The 24,981-nt window shown below is 37.3% G+C and overlaps 1 protein-coding gene across 2 annotated transcripts in view; it reads right to left on the minus strand.

Moving 5' to 3' along the window:
- Nucleotides 1-973: 973 nt before the first annotated feature.
- LOC110048761 (NEDD4-like E3 ubiquitin-protein ligase WWP1) overlaps nucleotides 974-24,981 on the minus strand; it is a 42,640-nt gene continuing 18,632 nt past the window's right edge. For both annotated transcript variants that reach the window (XM_089297263.1, XM_089297264.1), the window contains 18 exons: nucleotides 24,707-24,773; nucleotides 18,744-18,839; nucleotides 18,288-18,465; nucleotides 16,683-16,734; nucleotides 16,518-16,602; nucleotides 16,031-16,162; nucleotides 15,553-15,631; nucleotides 13,212-13,283; nucleotides 12,214-12,302; nucleotides 12,028-12,125; nucleotides 8,917-8,978; nucleotides 8,202-8,335; nucleotides 7,805-7,945; nucleotides 6,146-6,266; nucleotides 4,532-4,636; nucleotides 3,594-3,690; nucleotides 3,192-3,264; nucleotides 974-2,743 (listed from right to left, as the gene is read on the minus strand). In XM_089297263.1, the coding sequence (XP_089153389.1) occupies nucleotides 2,644-2,743; nucleotides 3,192-3,264; nucleotides 3,594-3,690; nucleotides 4,532-4,636; nucleotides 6,146-6,266; nucleotides 7,805-7,945; nucleotides 8,202-8,335; nucleotides 8,917-8,978; nucleotides 12,028-12,125; nucleotides 12,214-12,302; nucleotides 13,212-13,283; nucleotides 15,553-15,631; nucleotides 16,031-16,162; nucleotides 16,518-16,602; nucleotides 16,683-16,734; nucleotides 18,288-18,465; nucleotides 18,744-18,839; nucleotides 24,707-24,773 (1,781 nt within the window). In that variant the 3' untranslated portion in view covers nucleotides 974-2,643. The remainder of the gene's footprint in view (nucleotides 2,744-3,191; nucleotides 3,265-3,593; nucleotides 3,691-4,531; nucleotides 4,637-6,145; nucleotides 6,267-7,804; nucleotides 7,946-8,201; nucleotides 8,336-8,916; nucleotides 8,979-12,027; nucleotides 12,126-12,213; nucleotides 12,303-13,211; nucleotides 13,284-15,552; nucleotides 15,632-16,030; nucleotides 16,163-16,517; nucleotides 16,603-16,682; nucleotides 16,735-18,287; nucleotides 18,466-18,743; nucleotides 18,840-24,706; nucleotides 24,774-24,981) is intronic.

The raw sequence follows: 24,981 nt of genomic DNA on the forward strand, positions 1-24,981 counted from the left end.
CGAATCAAATTGCCTGTTAGAAAATAGGATGGTATCTACATTAACCTGGAGATGTATCAGATTACTGTAGTTTGTTCGGTTAAACATTTTACATTGTTATATCGAGGGAGAATTACATATGAAAAGTATTTTGTGTGACGCTCAGCTGTCTACAACGCACACGTTGTCAGCAAAATGCCGAACACTAAATTGTGATTCGAGCGTTTGTTTTGGACCGACTGATTTTGCTGACCGAAGTGAAAACTGTAGACAGTACTTTCCTGTGTTATCATGAAGTTACTTCTGTGGTTATTACAAACTGTTGCAGAAACGGTAAGAAACCTCGTCATGGCCTTCGTATACTTTATCCGTGGAAGTTGGTTGGGAATATTTCGTATGGTAGGTGTGGTGTCATACAAGATGTTTGCTATTGTAGTCGCATGTAAGAAAGAGGGTGGCTGAGAAACAATTGTAGATCAGTGAGACGTGGATGATGGTAAAGCTGCAGATGCTGTTGTTCAAACTGAGCATGCGTGTGAAGAGTTATCAACAAAGATTCGAAGCGTTAGTTTGTTGGAATTTAAAGAAAGAGCAGTCTTTCCTAAATGCGAAACAAGTGAAGGATTGTGCGCAAAAGCTAGGGATTTCAAGCTCATGTATTCGATCGATAACAATAATTATTTAGAGGGAACAAGATGCGTTGCAAATGAGTTAAAAGGTGTAAGATCGAGATATTGTTTTTCCGTGTGTAGTGGATGATGCAAAGGGATGACTGAAAGACGTAAGCTTAAATGTCGAGAACCTTCAAGAACTGGCAACAGAATAAGACCATGCTATTGCGTGTAAGAAATAATAGGCACATCTTAAAGAACAGAAATTATAGGTAAAGATGAAGCCCTGTACAAGAAAAAACAGGGGAACAAAATAAAAACAGAAAATAGAGTCATGCCACAAATGAGTTGTTATGTCATCAGCCTGTAGTGAATAAACAGTCTTCTTTTATCGCATGTTTAATACCATATCATTGCAGAAAACATTTTTATTTGTAATATTTTACAAAATACTTGATGTGGAAAAACCACTAAGCAATCTTTAGTCAAAAGGTACTTTCTGGTTTATTAATCAGCTATTATAACTCACTGTATTCAACAGTTCAATTACATCTACTTTTACCTTGCAGCATATACCGATTTTTTTCTTTTATTCACATGGCAACAACTACTGACGAGTTGTTACTCTATTATTAAAAAATATGGTCAAGTACAAATTAAGAATTCCAGTTATGGCAGGTTAGGTCATCACCAAATTTTCGAAGACTAGCTGTCCATACAGGAATTTAAAGGGCCTGTTCCACTGCACACACGTGAAAGTTTTCAAAGTTGGCTTCAGTTAGGAAAATCCTTTTCCAGCAGTCTTGTGAGAACTGTGAAAGTATGAGCATTCAAGAAATTTTGTTGTCAAAATTTTATGGAAGATTTTGCATTGAGTTGGGGGATTGAAGTGAATAGACCCTTTTCACGATCCAGTCGCATGGTACGGAATTAATTATGCTGGGACGCAAGTTACGCAGTGGGACTTCCAAAACAAAGGAACTCGTAACAGTCCAGCCCGACTTTCCTTTGTTTTGGAAGTCCCACTGAGTAACTTGCATCCCAGCGTAATTAATTCCGTACCATGTGTCCGGATCCTGTAAAGGGCCTATTTGTGATGTTCCACACAAATGGTCACGTGGCACGTGATAGAGAGTTGTGTCTTTTCTATTGGTTACAAAACCTTCCAGTGAATCTTTCAGTTCACTCAAAGTTGTACATGTGCATTACTGTGGCGCAGACCCTTTTATTCACTTTGTGACACTATTTGTACATACAACTTACACCCTGCATAGCTGGTATAGTTAGATAAAGTATGGCACAGCACATTGGAGGGGGCGGGGGAGAGAGAGGGAAGGCAAGGATTGTACTGAGAACATCTGTTGTGTAACATAGTATCTACCTCAAGGCTAACAGATTACTGGTTTCATTAAATCAATGAAGAATTCTTACTTCTGGTTGGTTCTCACATGCTAACAATGTCCAGTGATTTCCACTGCTATATAATTGAATTTCTGGATCCTGCTTTGTCCCTAAAAAACCTAGAGGACATCACTGTGTTTTCAGGAAAGCTTCCTCATCTTGATTTCGTCAGTGATTAGATTGAGTGGTGATAACCAGTACTTTGTGTCACACAAATTGGGGCAGATCACGCTTATTTTCAAATCGCTCACTCATTTTGTGCCTTGCCGATTTTAAAATTGCTCAACTATTACTTCATGCACTGTTCTCTACTCTGTTCCACTCCACTTAATTACCATTATCAGTCAGCCATTTTCGATATATTAAAATTCTAACATGCTTTTGGAGCTCAGAGGACTACAAGCATTGTTTATTCATATCTAAACCTTAATGTGATTTCTTTTGTTTAGACCTGTAAGCCTCAGAGCCAAGTTAGAATTTCAATATTGCAAAATTGGCCCATGAGAGTGCTTACTGCGAAATTGATCATATACAAATTGAAAGCCATCATATTACATGCACATTTTTAACGGCACAAATGTCTGTAAAACTACAACTACTACATTCTAAACACAAAGGAACTGCACCATATTACATTATATATTCCTCATCGTTACTCTTGTGCAAAGCCTTCTGTTTCTTCAATTGCAAAAGTTAACTTTTCAACTAACTGTTCAAAGCTTTTATATGGTGGAAGATCAAGACGATTAAAACTGAAAGAAAAAGCAAACAATATATCACCTGTTTGTTGGAAGCTTGCTAATGCTGGACAAAATATCTACTCCAGTAGTGAATTAAGACACTTTTAACTTGCCATGGCAGTCAAAAGTTATTACACAAAAAGGTGTACCATAATGTAAAGTCTGACTAACTGGGTATTATCATCCATGTCCACTACAAAGTTAGACGACTCGACTCACTTTGGGTGTATTGGACAACCCTCGGTATTATTGACCCTTGTAAATTGGTAGAAATAGTCTATTTTCCTGACAACTACAAAAGTCTAACTGGTGGGAATGTAAAAAGACGAAAGGAAAATCAAATTTTCCCAAAAATGGCAGCTTGGTTGTCTGTTGTTTAATAAAGCTTGTCAGAAGTCTTGTCTCAAAAGAGTAAGTTTCCAACCAAGGGAGTGGGACGGCTGTCGAATTTTCTACATACCAAGTATGACTTCGTGGAAGCCATGTTTCCTTGCCAACCTTCTCAATGCAAAACTTTTGAGGTCCATTGCTCCCTATAACAAATATAATCAAACATGAGATCATTTTACACAGCTTTTACATGCCGATACTAAAACAGGTTAGCCGAGTACAAGGAAACCTGAATCCGCTACAAACCTTGTCCATTTGCGCATCTTCTAGTTCAGTATAAGCTGTTCATCAGTGCTCTCTTTCATTTATGTAAGACCAATAGAATGAAGCCAAATGTGTAAGGCTAAAAGTATCTAACAGTATTAAATTTCTGTGTAAGCATATATTAGCTGATTTAAGTTGTTTTGGGTTGTCAGAGATCTGAAAGTGTTCGAAACTTAAAATTCTTTCACAAAACTTTAATGATACAAACCCATGAGTTCAGCAAATCCTCCTACAGGAAGACGACATGTGCCTGTTACAAACTGTAACAATCGAGTTCTCTTCTCATTGTCAAATGAACGTACAGCCTGAAAGAAACCACATCTTCAATTTACCACGCTCAAATAACTTATTTATCTTAACAAACTGTGGATAACTGTCAATTACAATAGTCCTTGACACTCAGAAGCTAGAGAACAGGATCTATATTAACCCTCACTAAATGTCACTGATGCACAGTAGCATTGTAATCTCTGATTGTATCCTATTGTAATTTGTTGCGCTGCTCTCTATGGATGTGATACTAGTCCAAAGCCACTCCCAGCAACATTTTGCTAAGCCGCTCTTACAGTTTGCCTGCAGTGTCCATTTATTCTCCTTGGTGGAGAGAGACACAGAAAGAGCAAAGTATCTTTCTCAATACCACAACACAATGCCCACAGACGGGGCTTAAATCGACATGAAGCTACCTTGCCTGTCATCTATCATAAGCTGATTCACTTCCAATGACCAGCTAGGGTATCTTCGTCGCATTCCAAAAACATCAAATTTTGTCTTAAAATACTCTACTGTGCATGGTATTTTCAACTCTCTTCTTGGTATTTACAAATGTAATGAAAAGCTGTCTTCGTGTTGGGGAAAAGGAAAAGTAATTATAGGCCGAAACTGTTGACATTAATAGTAAACTTGAATGGGAAGCTACTGCTGGATTGAACTGCAATGGAAGAAATCCTTTGCTTCAAAACATTAATACAGCAATTGATTTAATCCTGTAACAACTTCCTTGTCAACCTTCCACACCAAGATAGACTTGAGACATCCAATAAATAAACCTTGCTATAAAATTTTAATCAAATTCTTCCCCTTTTGAACATGAATGCAGAAAATACCCAACCTATGGTTCTGTGGATACCTGGTCATTACACAAACCTGCCAGAACCATGTGACTTGTTTGCTGTTCCTAGTGTAGTGACGATATACAGAGTTAGTCTGCCAGTCATCAACATCAATTTCTTGCATTCCACAAAGCATCAGCTAAACAAACAAACAAACAGATCATTCATCAATGTATCACTACATCATGAGCATTTTATTATGTTTTGCCAACTACTAGTCAATGCAGGACACTAAATGGGAGCTTAACAACCTAGCTAAGAGAAACAGTTTTAAAATTTCTTGCAGTAGGAGAGGACTTGGGAAAATGAGCAGCAGATCTGTGAATGGAATGGGGACAAGGGTGGCTTGTCTCATTCCATCATGATACCAACACCTGAGAAAAATGCCAGCCTAACAGTTGATCGCTATGGTATACATCCAGTTTCGACAGATAACACATTTTTTCACAATAATGTCAATTATTTTCTAAGTATTACACCAGGTACTGTCCCGAATGATCAATCAGAATTGTGTACTAGAAGCTCACAATGTCTGCTCTATCAGTCCACATTGTGGGATTTTTTTTCCAACGTAATCAATCTCTTATCACCAAGCTTGCTTGGGACCGTACTGAGAGATTGTTGCCCAGACCTTACAGATCTGTAAAGATCTTGAGTCAATATTCCCCAGTACAGCCCTCGTGCAGAATACACCTACAATAACAAACTGTTTACAACTCGACTATATTTTGATTACATAGGCAATGGGCAATCTTTGAAAATTTCAGGTGATGTCAATGTTGGAAGCTGAATTTTGACAGCACTTGTCATTCACATGAGTGACTCTTAAAATCCACTCGCACAGTGTAATTTTTACTCGCCCAGAAAGATGCTTCCTCTCCCAACACAAAAACTCTGTAGAGTCACAAACCATACATTTTTTCGGTATCTCGTAATCATGGAGGCCCAGTTTGAGCTATCTTGTTCTGGTCCATTTACGAGACGTCTGCTTAAGATCACGGACCAATTTTACTATTTTATCCTCATATTTATAATCGACTTTGACATGCCTCGGAAATTTTTACACATTTCTGCAAGAACAGCTAAATGAACAGCTGGCAATACCAAATTTGCATATAACCATGTCTCCCTAGAATAGAGAAATTGGAGTAAAACAACTTGTCAGCACGTGGAATACTGACGTGTTTTCTCTCAATGAAAAATTATTCTGAAAGACTTTAAACCCAAAGATGACTACAACCGAGGCACTTTAAATTTCAAAGCAGTTTCTATTTCGAGATGAATATCTTTGTGAGATTCATTTCTTACATGTAACAAGCAAATCTTCAAATACTATCATGTGGTTATTACTGCCCACTTAAATAGAGACCAGCAGTATCAGTTGTATCACTACATGTGTGATGGGCATCTTGAAGGATAATGAAGGTTATAAAAAAGCACTGTTAAGTTTTCATTTAGAGATATTCTTGCCAAAATGGAAAATAAAAAGGAATGCTATCAATATTTCAGGATAAATAATTTCCCAAAAAATGGAAACTGCACTCACCAAACAGGCAAGTGATCACTGATTTGTGTATTACCACATTTAAAACAGATGCACTGCAAAACCCATCCACTCATATTGTCAGAGTAATGATGGCACTAATACCTCCATTTCTTTCTCATCAAAGTACTGCAACCAGTAAAGTGGAACAACTTCATTGAATCCATCCAAGAAAGCTTTGGTTTGCTCCTCAATTCCACGATTAAACCGCCATTGTGTCATCAGCCTAAACAAATTGCAACACCAAATGACTCTTTGGACATACTCATGAATAACAAGCATGTTTCAGAAAGAACAATAACCTGCAGTCAGGTAAGTTTTTCTGTGCTCTGCATTTGCTTCCTGTGATTAACTTGTCACTTCAAAAGCTATGCCTGATAAAATCTTTCCAAAAAAACCCTGCAAGTCAATCTTTATGAATGCTTACATGGATTGGCATTACTGCTAAATAGCCAATCAAAATTATTTCCAATACATGGCACTTGTGAGATAACTCACACAAAAAATGTACATACAATACAAAGCATTTAACCAAATGCATGTATTGCATCGATTTATGGGAGGTGACATTTTTAAGTTTTGGGTTATATCCACTTGTGATGAGGTTACCTGAAAAACTCAGTGCAGCGTAAATAACAATTATCCAGTTGAGGAAACAAGTGACAAATGCCTCTACGAAGGTTGCAACAAAATTTGAGACTCTCCTAGAAACATGCAGTTGCTTATACTTGAGGAAGATTAATTGTTTGGTCAACCGGTACTGGCGCAGCTGCTATCCCCAGTCAAAACGAGTGTGGTGTCACTAAAAAACGCACAGATTTGAACTCCAAAATGGAGTTTTTCACACTAGCAATGCTAGAGTGAACACGTCTCACATGTTGATTTCCACCACAAGAAAAAGCACTCTACGTTTGTGAGTGATCCCGTATGAAATGTATCTTTCAACTAACATGTAGTCGACACTGAAGGCTAACTTATCTGTGCATGCGTTTTGAGCAAATTGCTTTTTTGAAGAGAATAGCACCACAAGGATAGCAAGAGATTTGCGAAAACATCTATATAGTTTTGTCATGTTTTCAAGAAACCAACATAAGTATTACACGTTTTGCTTGGAAACTCGGGTACCTAACCCACCTAGCCCCCCTTCCTACAGGGCTAACTGATTAATTGAAATTAATTAATTAAACAAACACTAGAATTTACACCTTATGGTGTTAGTGCTTGTTGCTCAGTACCTTAGTGAACAGCAGCCCCCTAAACCATCCCTATAGTGCACTCTGCACTAAAAAGGGAAGACAAATTATTGTGAGACTGTTTTCACCTCTAAGTTAAATCTCAAAAAAGAGATCACCTGGCCGGACGACTAGGGATCTTTTTTCCTGTTGCCCAAAGATGGAAGCCGGTCACCTCAGGCAACCGGGCACTGCTAGAGCACAGCCTTGTTATCATACACGTGTATGTCCAAAATACTTTTTGGCTCACTTACATTTTAGGCAGGGTGGAGGAGGGGGGTGGGGGGTTAAGGGACTCATATCTGGAAGGGATGTTTTTGTTTCAAAAAAGAGGTTGGCATTTACAAGAATACCACATGTAAAAACCAAAATACTAATCTCAAACATAGCAATATGAAATATACTGCAAATTCTGTGCTTGTTAATTGAACATCAGTCTTGTCAAGATTGTTAGCCATAATTATAATAAAAGGAATAAGTCAATAAATGGATGAGCCAGACATTCATTTAATTGCTCAGACTGAACACTTACGACAGGTACTCCTCTTTGTTTTCCTCTGTGACCTTGATATTGGCACCATTAGGTTTTAAGTCATGGGAAGTAATTTTTCCCAGAAGCTCCATGTCTACTGCAAATTCCATGTCCAGTCCACACTCCTCTATATTGTTATCCCTATGACAAACATTGAGAAACATAAACAACAGTTGAGGATAACGAGCCTACAGTAAAACAAACCACAGAGATAAGAGTGATATACTTAAATGTGTCAATAAAATAAGCTAATATGTTTAGGTTGAACAAAGATGTACTTTTATTGCCCACTGAGGCATTTGTTTTCTATAATTAAATGAGGCAAAAAAATTGTTATAATCAGGTGCCCATTCTCCATAAGACAACAAATAGAATAAAACTTAGTATCAATACGCACTTGATCCAAACAAGAGAGTTATAAAACTCAGGATCAATAGATTCCAAGTCTTTCATAGTTTGCTTTTTGTTTAACATTCTCTTGTAAAAAGGAAGCGTGAACCCTCTGTCAATAAACTTTCCATGATATAGAGCCTGCAATGAGAAGAAGAACATTACTAGCTACAGTGAATAAGCTATAAGTTTAAAGTTGCAAGGAGTTCCAAAGCAGCTGTGGACATAAAAACATCTAATAACATTGAAAGCAGACAGACAGTCAGACAGACAAACAGACTGACAGACAGACAGGCAGACAGACAGACAGACAGACAGACAGGCAGGCAGGCAGACAGACAGACAATTTCAACAGTTATTGGCCCTTCAGGGCACACATCAACACTTTGGGTGATCAGTTGTTCTTGGTCTAAGCAATGGACATCAGTGTTCTCTGCCACTCAGGCTTGCATTGTATCACGCTCGTATTACAGCTTGCCCTTGTGTTAGTGTTGTAACTGTCAGGTGTCTGTTTGTTGCTTGTGTTTTTCCCCTTCCACCCCTACCCTAAGGTATTTTTTTTTAAGATTTAGTTATCATTTATTTATTGGAATTCTTGTTCCACTGTGACTGCTGCCTAGGTTCTCTGTGGGTGCGGGGAGGACTTGGACTGGGTTGCAGGTAGTGCCTGCCATGTGGATGGTCCTACATTGTGGGGCTTTGTAATGCATCTACAGACTTACCATTGCTATTAGACGTCCTATGAACCTGAAGTACTGCAGATGATCAGGATTGACATACGATGCTACAAACACAAACACTGATCAGTATTGACATATGATGAACATACAAACACAAACAGTGAATTATAACTTAAACTTAACATACATAATTAAGGATGTGAGATTTAGGCAAGTCATCTTATTTTTCCCAAAATAAAAGCCAATAAATGGTTGATCAATTGAATTTGAATTACTGGTAATGATTTTTTTCCCTAATACAGTATTGACATTTGATATAATTATGTTGCTGTATTTTTTGCCATAAATATATTTTTTTAATATATTTACATAACATCAATGTATAAGGAAAGGAAGCTCTGGGAAGCTAATAAGGCTTCCATGTTTGTAAAGGACTATCAAAGATACCGAAGACTGAACAAAAGAATACTAAAGAGCATGCAATGCATGCAGAAGCCATGATGTTTGGCAATGTCTTGGCTATCCTGGCCATTGCATAACAAACTTACAAATGTACAGCATGTGGTAAATAAAAGTAACTATAAAAATGAGCATGGAATGAGAAGAATTGGCAGGAATAAAATGGGCTAAAGAAATGGGGGTCAGAACAGGGGAGTGGTGAGAGGAAGAAAAAAATAACTCTTAGTTGGCAGTTTTTTCTTCATTATTTGGAAGTCACATGACCAGAACAAAACACACAGTCATCTAAAGCTTAAGGATGTTCGCACTAATTGTTTCTGCGCATCCTTACTGTGCATACAAATTCACACACCACGTCATGCATCAATGCGTGCGCTAAGTAATAAAATGAAAAATGATAGGGCAGATGGCCATTGCTATAGCTTTGCCTGGATTTAATGATCTTGGATGTTCAGTGACCCCTATTTTTCTTTTGAGGGATCATTTTCTCTACTGATTTTCTACGTTCAGCAAAAAAATGAAGAAATTCTATTGATTAGAAGTTTGAATTTTTTGCAAAATGCACCATCGAATTCTGTTATTTCTAACTCTTCATTTATCTGTGCGATGGTTTCAAATGCCTCTTGCAGGGTTAACTTTTGTGAAAACGTTGGCAATATTTGGAATTATTTATGCAACAGACCCACTTCTACAAAATATGACTAAGATCGTTTGCCTCCGTTGACTCACCTTCAATATTTTTAACCATAAACCCCTATAGATCATGCTGATTTACGCGTGCCAATTTTTCAAAGTCAGGGTAGTTTTCCACACACTTTATCTCAGTGACTCCCAATTTTTTTTGCATTTCTGACACAAGTAACTCGTTATCTGACTGCGGTAAAATCCAAATGTATAATGAAGTGGGAAGGTGATCAAAAGTTGTCTTAGAGGGTTTCTTCATTTATAATTATTTATTTCCAACTGAAAGATCTTCCAAATAATAAATATTTTAATTCGTAAAACACGTTTAGATGGAGTGCCGAGAGATGTGGTTTAACGACATTGGAGAGTTCATGAAGCTCTTCTAATGTAAATATACCATGATCATTTATAAATACAGCCTTATGTGCCTACTGGTGCCTCAAGAACTGATGATGATTTAAATAAATGATTTTGGTAAAGCAACCATCTACTTTTCCCTAAGACTACTTGCTGATGATACTTCTTTAAATTCCACTGGTAAAGATCTAGATGTATTGCTTCAGAGAACAAACTCTGAATTGCCAGCTATTTATGACTGGTTGTGCTTAAGGTGGCCGAACACAGTTTTCAAGAGCCTATGCCTAATTCACCATTACTTTTAAGCTATTTATACTTTGGTGCCCGTTTTTCGCAAGAGTCAAGGTTAACCACAGAAGGGCTTATTCTTGCATTTTGGCTAAGATGTGTGCTGTTGCCATGGCAATGGGGCTGGTTAAAAACAAGGCTTAAAAAATGGTTTTTGTTTACTTAGAAAAAATCCAGTCATTAGATTTTTTTCATTTGCCCACTACGAATTGACATTAAAACCCTTCTGTCAACACTGTTCTAATAAAATTTTGACATAGGTGATTTTCGTAATTCGCCGTAAATCATTTTCACTGCATGTTCTGTATTGTTAAAAATTCCCTATGTCAAAATTCAGATTTTTTGCGATAGATCATTCATGTGGTTTCTGAACTATTTTTCCGCCAAATTTCTTGAAATTCTAACAACTGGATCGTTAGAAATCGCAAGTTTCTGCAAAAGCAATCAGTCTCAAATCAATTTTTTGAGCAACTGTGCATGCGCTGCATTTAACTGGGTTCTTTCGGTAACAAAGAAAAAGTTGAGAATTGCTGGGTTCTTTGCGTTGTTACTTTTCCTAACATATCTTTGTAATAAAAGACTAAAGCCATCAATAAACTGCATTCAATAATACATCAGCAAAAGCATGCACAAAAACTGTGTTCGGCCACCTTAAATAAATTAACCCTGAATTTAAGTAAGACAAAATACTTGGTTTTTCAACTGTGACAAAAAAATTAATTTTAATCTATATCCTCTCCTCAAAATAGCAGATCAGGACCTAGTACAGTCTTTCAATATTGATCATATTACTCCCCACTACACAACCTTAGCCTCTTTAAGCTTCCTGACATTTAAATTATATATGTACCAACTATTTTATGATCACCTAATTGACAAAAAGTCTCTGAATCTCATCCTGTCTCTAGTATCTGAGCAACATAATTACACTACTCGAAGTGTGTCCTTACAACACCTGAATCCAAAATCCTTAAGATTAAATATATAATTTTAAAGAAAATTTTGCCCAACTATTATTGGATGCTATTAGTGGAATAACATTCCTTTATCTATATGTAATAAGCCAACCAGAAAACTATTTAAAAAACTACTTAACAAGTTTTATTTTGCTCAGTGTTAATAATTTTAACATAATATATTTATTTACTATGCTTTTACTCTTTCCTCTCTTATACTAGTTTTCTTTTATCCTAAAATAAATGTATTTAATTAAAGGACATATAATTGACTATATTTTGCCCTTTCCACTTCTTTTTCACTGCACTAGCTTATTTCTTAACAATATTGTATTCATTTCATCAAGTAAAGACATGAAAAATACAAATAAATGAGACCCAGAGACTCAAAAGAATGTGCTGTCAGTACCTGGATTGATTTGAAGACTGTAGTTACTCTTGTTTGCATATTCAAATAAGCAGTACATTGGGTTGAGCACTTCATGGGAAAGAAGAAAGAACCACTCCCTGTTGAAGAAGTAAGCAATGTTTACAATATTATTACATTAACAACAGTCACTATTCAAGGTTGATCATCAGTATATGGAAATCCTACCTTGCAACACCACCATAATCTAGACCTTCTTCTCCTTTGAAGATAATGTACAGCCTCCGACGCAAGTCATGTGGAGCATATCGCATAACCTGACACAGACAATATCACTATAGCATATAATTTTTTCCCAAATGATACAGTAAGTAACAAATATGCAAGAGTGAAGTTACTTTAATTATTAAACACATGCAGAAACAATTGCAGATAAAATATATAACACCAAATGAAGTCTTCTTTTGCAGATGCCTACACTTCTCTGAGCAGAAGATCCCAAAGAAGCCGTTTATGGCAGAAGCTACAATTGTTTCATGAAGCATCAAAGTTGGGTAAAATCACAGTATTTCAAAACATTATCAAGTGAATGAACCAGCCAGATGGGTGTGGTCTGTGTTTGTGACATCATTCCATGACAGCAACTGCATAAGGATAACTTGCGAGCAGTGAGTTGTTTGTGACATTGTTCTGTGCTCAAAAGTGCATGCAAAATTGGGGGGGCCTTGGTAGTGTGGCCAACTAAACACTGCAGAGATCAAGATTTCATGTTTTTTTTGGTTGATTGGTAAGTGTTTACATCAAAGTTTGAATAATTCAGAGTTCAGTAGGGCAGGTTTTTGCCTGTGATTCAATAATTCCAGTATCTTAAAGCCAAATTAGAAACCAGTAAGTGAAGCTCATTTTCAAACAGTTTTTTCATTACTCTTATAAGCCACTCCCCCCCTTGACATGAGCACCTCCGTTTATAAACCCACTCAAAACTCCTTACAAAGTTGTTGTATAAGCTCGGGGCTTACAAATGGCCATTAATGGTAAATGTCAATTTTAAACAGTTACTATCACAATAATAAATCAATTTCATTTCATTTTAAGCAAGAGGAGGGCTTAACAGCAAGTAACAAACATTTTGCTTATAGGTAGATGGGCCCATAACCAGGCAGGGGAGGGGGGGACTTATAAGATGCAGTTTATGGTATATTTAGTAAACATCTGAGTCTACAAACCTGCTGAAATGAGTCCTCAAATATGTTAGTTCTGTTGACTGTTATTTTAATATGACTTGGAAGAGAATTTGACTGTAAAGAAAAGGCAACAACTCAGAATCCAAGGCTAACACAGATTTTTAATAAACAACAACAGCAGCAGTTGCCATTTCCCTCATCCCATCCCAGCATGATCTACATACAATCCTACAAGCAACATGACAAGTAGACAAACATACAGTATGGGCATTCACCCTTTTCTCCTATACAGTGTTGCTGTGTAGTTTGACAAACAATGCCTCCTATTGGTGACTATTCTACAACATTGTTTGGGAGGAGAGACCTCTACTCCACAGCTCTTAAAACAAATTGCTTATGAATACATTAATGATCTTGACCTCACACTGGGACTTAGTGTTTGGTCAAGATGGCTGACTATTGGCCACGTTCTTTTCTTGAGCATTTATGAACCAAGATAGAGTCGAGATCCATAAACTCGTAAAAAAAAAAAGAGAATGAGGCCAATAGCCAGCTGAACAAGCTTGATCAATAAAGGATTTATTACATGTCTTTTGGGGAATTTTTCTTGCGGGACACAGTGGGTAGTCCTGAGTGGGCAAGATAGCACCTTATAATATGCTATCTCCGTGAGTCGGAAAGATGAACCGAATCTTGCGCTGTGATTGGCTACCCGAGTAGGCAAGGTGGCATTATCTTGCCCACTCATGATTACCCACTGTGTCCTGCAAGAAAATAGTATTCTTTTTCCATGTTATAAATCTTTTACTGACCAAGCTTGTTCAGTCAAGATGGCTTGATGTCGGCCTTGTTCTTTTTTTTTTTTACAAGTCTCAGGCCATCAACACACACAAAAAGACACTTAGCCAATATCCAGCCATCTTGACCTCATGCATAGTCAATAACCCAATATATCTTGCCTGCTTGGGCAGTAAATCAGAGCACAGGATTTGGTTTATCTTGCCCAATCATGGAGCCAGCCATATAATAAAATACAATACACACCCCCTCCCCCAAAAACAATGTTGAAATAACAGGGCTAAGTTTGAAGGGAAAAAAAAAAAACAAAATAGTAGTTTAGCGTCTAGTGATGCAGGTGAACACAGAATTATCATAGGCAGATTAAAGTAGAATGCAACAGACTTTTGACAACTATATGGAACTTAACAATGTTTGCACCCAACATGTTCCCAAGTTCAGATGCAGTAAGTTAAAGAGCAACTTTTTACAAAATAGCCAAAAAAAAAAAAAAGGTTCACGTTGGGTACGTGTGGACTTAGCGTCCTTTTTGAATTTTCATAGCTTAAGGAGAAGGGGCTGCATATCAGGTTAGGCTGCTTCTTTCATTTGTTAGCTTGTTTAGTTCTTTGGTTGGTTAGTTAAAATATCTTTGTGGTTTGGGTGTTCTATATAAAAGAAACCCTGTTGTACAAGGACAGAGAAAACTATTTGTTTCATTTGGGAGTGCTACAGCCCCCCCTACCCACCCCCCCCCCCCCCGCTCCACCCCCTATGTATATGCTTAAAGCACAAACCTGAGAGGTATGAATTGACCCTTGTTGACCTTATTAAAACAGTTAGATTTTACACTTTTTAACTCAAGCTTTTGAACCTTATTTTAAAACAAAATAGTATTTGTGGAGTAATTTGAGAATTCTGGATTAGAAATAGTATTTACTCTGACCATCTGTGTTAAAAATTGTTTTGAAATGAAATCCTCAGAGGATGAAGCCGCAATCCACACAAAAAAATTAGGGGGTCACCATGCTTGTTGAAAACAAAAGATGATGACAGGCCTACACAGACTCCCTTTGTGAATTGTGATAGCAATGCATTTTAGCCTTCAATTAAATTTTCACTCTAATGAGCATATCTTTAAGCGATTTGTCTCTTTTGTATGATATAGCCAGAGGTTTTATATAGATGTTTTTCAGCAATGACCGGTTTTGTATTACAACCCAGTTATTCATTAAAATTTTTTCTCGGCCACCTACTACTGGGTGATATGTTGTGACAAATCTCAGTTGCAAGGGGACAGGAAATGGGAAATATCTGGGAGATTTAGAGATTTTTGTTTCTTCTCAAAATGGAGAAAGTCAGCAAAGGAAGTGATCTATGAAAAGAAAAGAGCGTATCACTGACAATTTTAAGGGATTAATCTGCAGGTGACGTCAAAGCAACCAGTAGCAAGCCCAGTATACTTGCTCAATAATCCACAAAATGTGGCTACACAAATACATGTAAGTTCATCAAATGAATGCAAAGTTATCAAACATTTTGAAATGAATAAGATTTCAATTTTAAAAAACAAGGAAACTGTAACTAAGTTAACACTAATCTCTACCTGACAAAGATGTCTAAATTGTCCAACTTTCCATCTGAAGCTTCTTTCATAAGCAGGACCACCAGCAGCACCTTTAATGCTGTGTAGCAGAAAGTACAATAAGTTTTACTTGAAGCCGTAGCAAATGATTATTTCAAAATTACTCCATGGAGTCCATGGATAGAGAAAAGTAGACTTTTTGATAAGGATAGTGTAAACAAGCAGTCAGTGCCTGCACCACCTCCTCCTTCTCTCCAATCCATCCCAAACTAATCTAGGACAAGCTAGCATAATACAACTCCTCATCTTCCTTGAAGCTACACTGTACTACAAGGTAGCAAACTATCAACATTTTGTTACTTAGCAGAATGAAATTTTCTGGGCATGGAGATGCAACTGAATTAGGAAAATGTAACTCAACTTAGGTGTACAACTGACTGCACAGCTCGACTACTGCATTCCAGTGTTGGTGATAAAATTAATGATAAAGGGTGCTTACCCAAGAGCTACACCTGTCCTTGGATCACTGAAAGTTGTTGTGCGTGTGTTGTGATCCACAAAGTAAGGTATGCCTTCATTTGTGTATCTCATTTCCCAGCCACTGGGGAGTGGTGTGTCAGAACCAAGTGCTCTGCAGTTAGATATAGTCAACAAAAACATCACTAGTTTGAATTGTACTTGAAGTTAGCAGGTTCATCAGCAAACAACAAAGTAAAATATCCAAAAGCAAACTCAGTGATCAATTGGAAAAAAAAACTATTATTGAATTCAGTTATATGTCAGTGTCATTCAGGGCGATTATTTCCTAAGCCAAGAGTGATCTGCTCTCCTCTTAACATGAAACCACAATGTTTGCCCAGCCTCACTGGGGTGCTAATGTCAAAGGCAAATTCATATTCCATCTTCTAAACTAGCTTTTATCGTGCCTTTACTTGCTAAGCATTCACAGAAATCCAAAGAGCAAAAATATATTTAAATATCCTTACACTTGAGTTCGGGGATCTTCCCATTGGGTAGCTCTAGTGTTGTGGTTAACAAAATAAACTCGTCCATTGGATTCCTGTCTTCTCTCTGTGTACACAAGGTAATAGCTAAAAGTTAGCAGTCTAGCACTTGTAAAACTGCATGCTCAGTCAGGAAATAGAACTTACCCCAGCCAGCCGGGAGGGGTCCAAGGGGATCTGTTTCGGGTACGGAGGCGGTCTGTGAGACATGAACAAAGAGATGTTCAGCATACTGAATGGCTTTGTGAATGTTCCTTGCCCTAGTCAGAGCTCGATGTTGCAATCACCGGCATCACCAATGGGACAAAATTTTTTCACTGGCCACTAACTTTTCGCGCTTTTCACTGAAATACTTTTGCTTGCGACTAAACCTGAAAACTTAAGGGTCAGCTGGCCCCAACGTTTTTTCCTAAAAATCAAGCCCTGCTATGCATGGGTTGTTTACAGTGGTACTTTATCATCACTTTTTTTAAACAATATTCCATACATAGCTTTGATAAATTCAACTGGTGGTCTCAGGCTACTAGCAGGGATGGGGAAGGCTGTGCGCCATGTGCATGTGGCCCATAAAGCTACGAAGCGACGCATTATGAAAGTACCTACCGCGCCTGTGATGCCCCTAGCCGCAAAACAGCTAATAAAATATACACTATTTTGTTGAAAGGATTTCCATTTGTGAAATTTTCAGTGCAATCACAAATAAACACACGAGAAATCACGATGCCTTTGCTCTTTAATCAACGTTATAAAACAACATTCGTTTTGTTTTCACCCCCAGACCCCTTACTCGGACTCTGCTCACAAACAAGGTTCTTGTAAGTAAGGTTGAGGTTCTTGAGGTTCTTCCAAGTAATTTCTGTTTTTAATGATAGAATTCACTGATTTGAATATGTTTTGCATGCTGTTATTAGCCAAATAATATGCCTCCAAAAGTTCCTAAATCAGAAAAGACTCAGATTGGGGCCATTTTGCACTATGAACACCAAGTCCGCCACAACAAAATAGGCTGATTTAGCAAGAGAACGGGAACGTCACTTGATGACAGTGTGCGCAGTACAAATACCCAAATATGGTCAAATTCGAACAGAATCCAGGTTATTCCGCATGCCCTGCAGTCATCATTTGACGTTCCTGTCCTGTTGCTAAATCAGCCTATTGTGATCCTGAAAACAACGATCAAGACGAAGCCTTCTAGTTCCAAGGAACAAAAAAATATTGGTTAGCGTTTCATTAACTATTAGAGAGCAACAGGTGTGTTATGTAAAGTTCATGCATGGCTCAAGTTTTAAATTGTAAATGCAATGTTACTTGTCACTCCAAATCTAAAATGGAGCATGCCTCAGTAATGTTGATGTTGACTACTCTGTGTGTTAAGTATAATCAGTTCCAGTTCAGAATGTTTAGTGTAACCTCAATGGAAGGTTATTTAAATTGTCTTGGCTATAATTTATTCTGTGACTGTACACTTTAACTTAGCTCGAAGTCCAGTAAAAAGTATAAAACAACAGCAATCAAGAATTACGTATCGCTTGTCAAAATCTTTTAATGGCCCATTTATTTACCCTAATGGCCCAAACCTTTTTATAAATGGTCCATAACTTTCCAATGCCATGGGCCATAGGCTCATTTGCCCATTTTGCCTTCCCAGTCCCTGTACTAGCAGAATGCCAACTCAGAACTTTTAGCAATATCCATTTCTAAGGAACTTTGGGAAACAGAGCTTCTGAAAAAATAAACGCTATTGACACTTACTGGGAGGAGAAACCTCTGCTGGAAGTTCTGCCGCTCAGTGTTAAGCAAAGCTCTATTCTGCATCTGCCAGTTTTCAAAATTTCGGACTGTTTCTGCCGTTGGTCGTTGCCACGTAGTTGTTCTAGTGTTGTGATCAACATAATATGTTCTTCCTCGTGAGTCTGTTCTCCGTTCCCACCTGAAGAGTGATTGTATATTTTTGTTTTATTCAAGATGAGAGTTTTTTTTAACTTTGCTTCTTTACATCCATTCTGTGTCAATTTCATAAGAGGAGTACAACCTTAGGTTACAAACAGGAGGCTCACGAGACATCAATTTGCTCCTGTGCCATCATAGGAGCAAAGTGATCTGTTCTATTCATTACCACATAATGAAGACAGAGAAGCTGAGGTTTTATTCTTCAATTCATGTAATCAATACAGCACTGGAGAATAGAGGATAGTGAGTTATACTAACCCTGGTGGCAGAGGCTGAGGCCTTTCCCATGCAGTTGTACGTGTGTTGTGATCTACATAGTATATCCTGCTGTGAGGGTCCACACGTTGCTCCCACCTAAAACAGAACAAATCAGGCACATCACTTCAAGAAGGGAAGATGAGCTTTTGTAGATTGGCTCTCATGGCTATTCTTGCAATAATAATACTATAAGGAAAATTTATAGCCAAAATTAAGTCATTCAGGTTAAGAATTAATACACCATTGTAAATCCTAGTATACTTCCCTATTATTTGTGTATCATGTTTAATGCAGTTAAATGCAACTTACAGGAGTTAACAACAAGAAGCCCCTGTGTTCCTGTGGTAGTCAGTGGTGTTTTTGATATGTGCATGCACCAGAATTCCACATGCTCTTGGACTGAGACCTGTTGGCAGCCTTCACAGCGGTAGTGTTTACAGTGAATGTTGTCTTGCATGGGAGCATGTCTTTGAGCATTCCCCCTCCCTTCCCTCCCTCTTTCCACTGTTAATTCAGTGTGATGGGTGCCAGCCATGAGAGGGGTCTCCATCTAGGAGCTGGCCGCCAATAGTGGAAGCTCCTGAATGTCACCCAGCCTCCATTTAGTGATGCAGTTGTTATTGCTATTATTGTCATTATTTGGTATTTTTCACTTGCCATGGAAACAAAAATGGCCTCAGCTGGGGTTTGATGATATAAGTCAAACTGAGAGAAGGTGCATATTGAAGAAACCAATCTCATTTTAGTCTGTTCACTGTATTGAGAAAAATGTGCCATATCTAGTGAGAAATGCATAGGATGGAGGGACAATGTGTGATGTAACTAAGAAAACAATGCAATCAAAGAACAGAAACCAAATAATACTAGAAACCTCCCACAACACAAGATGACTTGCAGCCAAATTGACTTTCAGTGAGGGATGATGCACAATGTAACTAAGAAAACAATGCAATCAAAGAACAGAAACCAAACAATACTAGAAACCTCCCACAACACAAGATGACTTTCAGCCAAATTGACTTTCAGTGAGGGATGATGCACAATGTAACTAAGAAAACAATGCAATCAAAGAACAGGAAACAAACAATGCTAGAAACCTCCCACAACACAAGATGACTTGCAGCCAAATTAACTTTTAATTAGTCTGTATTCCATAATTCATATAATCCTATCTGGGACAAACAAGGGTCACAAGGAAATAACTGCTGAATGATTTGCATGCTTTGTAAGCCCTCCGCATAGAATATATTACACAACCAAGATGAAGAACAGCATTCACCTTCCAATCAAATTGGAAACCTTGAGTCAAACATCTATCACGCTACTAATTATCCTAGATGTCTGTTAAAATGGCTTTTTTTCAAACTGTTGCACACACCATTAGTTTCATTCACAGATTCAAAAAAGTAATCATGTGATGACAAATTTCATGATTGTGTGATGAGTAAATCTCTTGTCTTCAGGGAATCTGCTTCACAATTTGTTTGCAAGTTTGTTGAGTTTTGAACTTTCTATCAAGATACCATTCAAGATACAGAGAAGAGTTTGACTTATGCAAAATCCATGGCATGGATAAAATTTGCCTTGAACTTTCTACTTTTGAGGAATTTACAACTGCTGTGCTGCAAACTGTAGCCAGGAGATGTGTGTTATCACATGATCACTTTTTTGAATCTGCTGCTGAAACCAATGATGCGTGAGATGAATCCATTTCAGTGAAATATATTTCATTGAAGAGGTCAAAATACTAAAACAAACTGAAACAAGAGACCTTCATACATTGAAAAATAATTGCTATCTCTTTTGGAGAAATGGTAGCATTATACCCAGCCCATTTTATGAAGCTCAAATAGCCGTAGAAGTTTTCATAGAATGTTACACCTCTAAGCATTTATCACTTATCACTTCTCTTGCATTTACACATAAATGGTGGCATGTTACCATGGTTAACTAATGAGACAATTTCAGATTGTATAGTTCCAGAAAATATCCATACCCACCCCAAGGAAGGTTAATGGAAATTCAAAGGGGGAGGCAGGGTGAGATGAAATTCAAAAACTCTGCTTGCCCTTCACCCAAGCTGTAATTTCATCTCACTAGCCCAACTCTCTGAGGAGCTAGCCCAAAATTATTTATTTAAAAAGGTAATTAAATTAATTTAATATGCAAAAATAATGTAAATTAATAATACGGAGCTTAGATGAACTAATTCTCTTCACTTTCCCTTTTGAATTAAACCTTATACAATAAAACATTCAATGAGTGGTTCTGGAAAATATCCAGACCCCCCACAGAAAGTTTTTTTTTCCAGTTTGACCCCTCCCCCCAGGATTTTCCAGGGGGCTTCATGGTACTCCCCCCTATCCACTGGAATTTCCATGATTTTTCGACTGGGTACCACAACACCGTGGAAATTCCATATCCATAAAAAACAAGACTTAAGTCATTTATTTTTATCCCCTAAGTACTATTATAAAATTTAGCAGCAGCTATTCATAGTTATATTATAGATGAAGATGCAAGGTGGCGTATTTTTTCACAAACAATCGTAAACATTGATTTTGTCACATGACGTGCATGTACGCTATTTTATCATACATTATTTAGGGGGTATTTACTAGGTCAGGATCAAAGCTGCTAGGTAATGAATGATTAAGGCTCTGAGATTTAATTTTCCTAAAAATGACCGTGGAAAATTTGACACGTAAATTCATGTCATGTTAAAAATGAGTTTGAACTAACAACTGACTTGGTAGCACTTTACTCCCAAATGGCATAGCAGCTGATTTTTTCTTCATTCAAAGAAGTTTTCCTACGAGAATCTAGTTGTAATTTGGCAAATTTTGACTTGTTTTCTTGGTGCGATTAATTTACAAGGTAAGGACATTTTGTTTATTGTATTAAGTGAGTTGTGCCAGCTATATTGCAAGGAGTCATTGTACTCTCGTAAGCTAATATTTGTCTTCTTGAACTGATTTGTGCGGGTTGCACGACAGAGTCTCAAATTGTCTCAGACTGCCTCTCAGGTGTCTGAAACTTAGAGAAACTATTACTTTGCACTGTACTTCAACTTTAAACGTAGTTTCCAGTGCTTTTTGACTCGATCAGAAGAAAATATGGGGATCTCCATTCAATAATTTGATTCACGGATCGCCTTTCATGACAATTTCAAGAAAACAAAAGATGCCTTGAGCGCATTTTAAGGATCGTTTTTTGGAATATAATGCTCATGATGTTTTAATTAAGTGTGTTTTATTGGCCAACATTGAAGCTAGTTATTGGACAATACAAGATGTGGAATCAAGCAGTGTTTTGGTTTACACAAATGATGTACTACAATGTACTGGTATATATTTCATTGCTTATAAGACAGGCAAATGATGTGGAGGAAAATCCGGGTCCTACGATATTTGATGTCATTGACCCAATGAGAACAGTGTCTGCTGACTACAGTCAAGGAAATGAAGCACTCTTTGGTGAAAATGCTGGTAAGCAATGTGTAGCAATGTCAGTTACTGCTATTATTTATCATCAAATAGAACATATCAGTGAATGATCTTCTACCACAATGAATGATATTTTGACCATTGGAAATAATCTATGTGTTTCTATAAGATATTCTGTGTAGGCAAATGATTATTTGCTGTTAATTGATGTTCCATGTGTTGTTTCACTTTTACAACAAAGTGTATACATTACAATACAGTGAGTCATTAACTGGAAGTTTGTTCATGACATCAAATAATGGTGTACACGTCTCTTCAAAATTCACTGACGGAAGTATTTCCAAATTCTAAACTAAACCACAGTTGTTGTTTGTTAACTGTTGGCATCAATACAGTTGCATTGTTTAAAAATTCTGAACAAAGCTCTACGATTTTTGACTCTCGTTCAAAAGATATTTATGGAATGCCCCATTCATTTGGGAAGTGGTAACTTTGTTGAGCATTGAAGGCCTTGAAACCCTTGTATCATATTTACAAATGTCTTGCTCAGAAGTAGGGGTTGTTCCTTTTGAAATCAAAGGTTTTTTAATCAGTGATTGTCAACCTGATTTGGAAAGTGTTCCAGTGTAGTGTTGTTACAGTATAGACAAGTTTTAGAACTTAAAAATTGTCCATTTCAACCTTGCGATAAAAAGAACGTCATTTCACTTATGTTGCTTCTTCAGCTAAACTAAATAAACATTTGAGTTTGAAAACAATTCTCTTTCACTGACCTTGTTAGCAATAAGGAGGGGATATCATAAACTCGTTGATGGATGGGTCGTACTTGGTACATTTTAAAGCGAAATGCGAGCGCTATAGATAAATATTACATACAGTGACCACGGCGAAAGTAAGTTTAATAACTCTCAACACTAAACAAATAATAATCTTAATTCGCATGGGAAGAAAGCTACTACAAAGCCGTGAACGAAATGTGATATTCAAGAACTTGCACAAATTGCATTTAAATCACGACCATCCTGAAATACTCGAAGATACAAAGAAAAAAAAAACAATAAACAGACAAACATATTAATGAAGTGAGCAAACAACCATGTGCGTGACTTCCACGTAATCTAAAATTTCGCATTGACAACAGAATGATATGAGATTCAGCGTGTCCGGCCTAAACTTAAATTACAGCAAAAGTTTTGATTTTTGCAAACAGCTTTTGCAGTACATTCTTCATGTCATGGCTTTAGAATGATGCTCCCAAAACTAACATGAAATTATTCCGAACTAGTACGTTACCAACTCCTGAGAAGCTTTATATATTGGTGAGTAACCCTTTTTTGAGTTGGCGCAAAAGCCGTTTCACTGATCTGGCAAGCTTTCTTTCCGTTGATGTTGCTGCCCACATTTGCTTTCTCTGTAATTACATAATATACCTTTATGTCTTTGTTTCGTGCTGCCACATTTGATCTAAATTGGATTATTCACGCCTGTCAAAACAATGGTGTTAGCCAATCTCTGGCTACAGATCAATGCAACTTTTGATCATCCACAAAACCTTGTCTTTGTTCATTTGCTGGAAATTGTCTCAGTACACAGAAGTGATTGACGTAAACAGGGCAAGGCTGATCATTTGAGTCACGGTTCAGTACACCATTGTGTAACTTACAATTTCAGTCACGTAACTTGTTTAAGACATGCCAAATTTAGCACTAGTGCTCTTTTCAAGTTTTTTTTTTGGCTTGTATTTTGGGGAGCTCAGAACAATCCCTTAAAAAATGTCTCCCCCTTTGGGGGTAGGAGGGAGGGGGGGCGAAAAGAACAGTACATGTAAGTATTTGGCTTGCGCACTTTTCACAATAACAAAAAAATGTATTTTTTATATGTGCTTAACAAATGCTGTTCAAAAAAGGTAACATACTAACAAAATTTTACGTTTGTGATCTTTAGGAGGGTGGCATGGAGTGGTGAGTGACAAGGCTAAAACCAACGACTGCAAATGAGACCATGTGTAAAAAGTAGAAGCCGAAAGTTTTTTTTAATTTCTTGTTCAATGACTGTTACGAAAACATTTACTGCTCCAAGTATTTCCAGTATTGCCGTACAAGCAAATAAATAGCCTAAGCCACCAAAAAGTAATTTATCTGTTGAAAACGATGACTAAACGTTCAACAACATGCCAAAAAGCTTCCACGGAGGAAAGAAAAGGCATATTGCTTGATACATGTATAAGTTAATACCCCAGATCCCTCCTGTTGATCTGTATTTGTTTAATAATTCCTATCCAGACTGACTGATTCCAGGCATAATTTCACCCCTGTAGTATTGTTGACTCTGAGCGAGCCACAGTTTTGCTTCTGCTCAAAACCCCTTGCAACTACCTTGTCAATGAAATCTCACACAAGTACACATTGCATACCTATTTTGTTTTTGTTTGCTTTGAAATAGTTCATAAACAAAAAATATATCTCCAGTACTTAAAGTGGTTATCTGGTCAATTTTCTTGTAATAACAATAACCTACCCAGGAGGCAGTGGTTCCTCATTCCCTGCTCTCTGCCTTGTGGAGGAAGTATTAGTACTGTTCCCAGCTGAAAACAAGAGTGTTCTGTTAACATCTCATTCAACAGCCAGAAGCCTTATACAGTGATGAAAATACCTAAATAAAACCTACATGTAAGAAGTACCAGTCAGGTTTTATTTTAAGTACATACTACGTGCATAGTACACCTATTAGTCCTATAAGTCTCAAAAGAAAGGGATATCTCATTTCATTTCATTATTAACACTCAGTTGTTT

The sequence above is a fragment of the Orbicella faveolata genome, unplaced genomic scaffold, assembly GCF_042242905.1.
Source record: "Orbicella faveolata isolate gen_17 unplaced genomic scaffold, um_ofav_v1 contig_3, whole genome shotgun sequence".
Taxonomy (NCBI): domain Eukaryota; kingdom Metazoa; phylum Cnidaria; class Anthozoa; order Scleractinia; family Merulinidae; genus Orbicella; species Orbicella faveolata.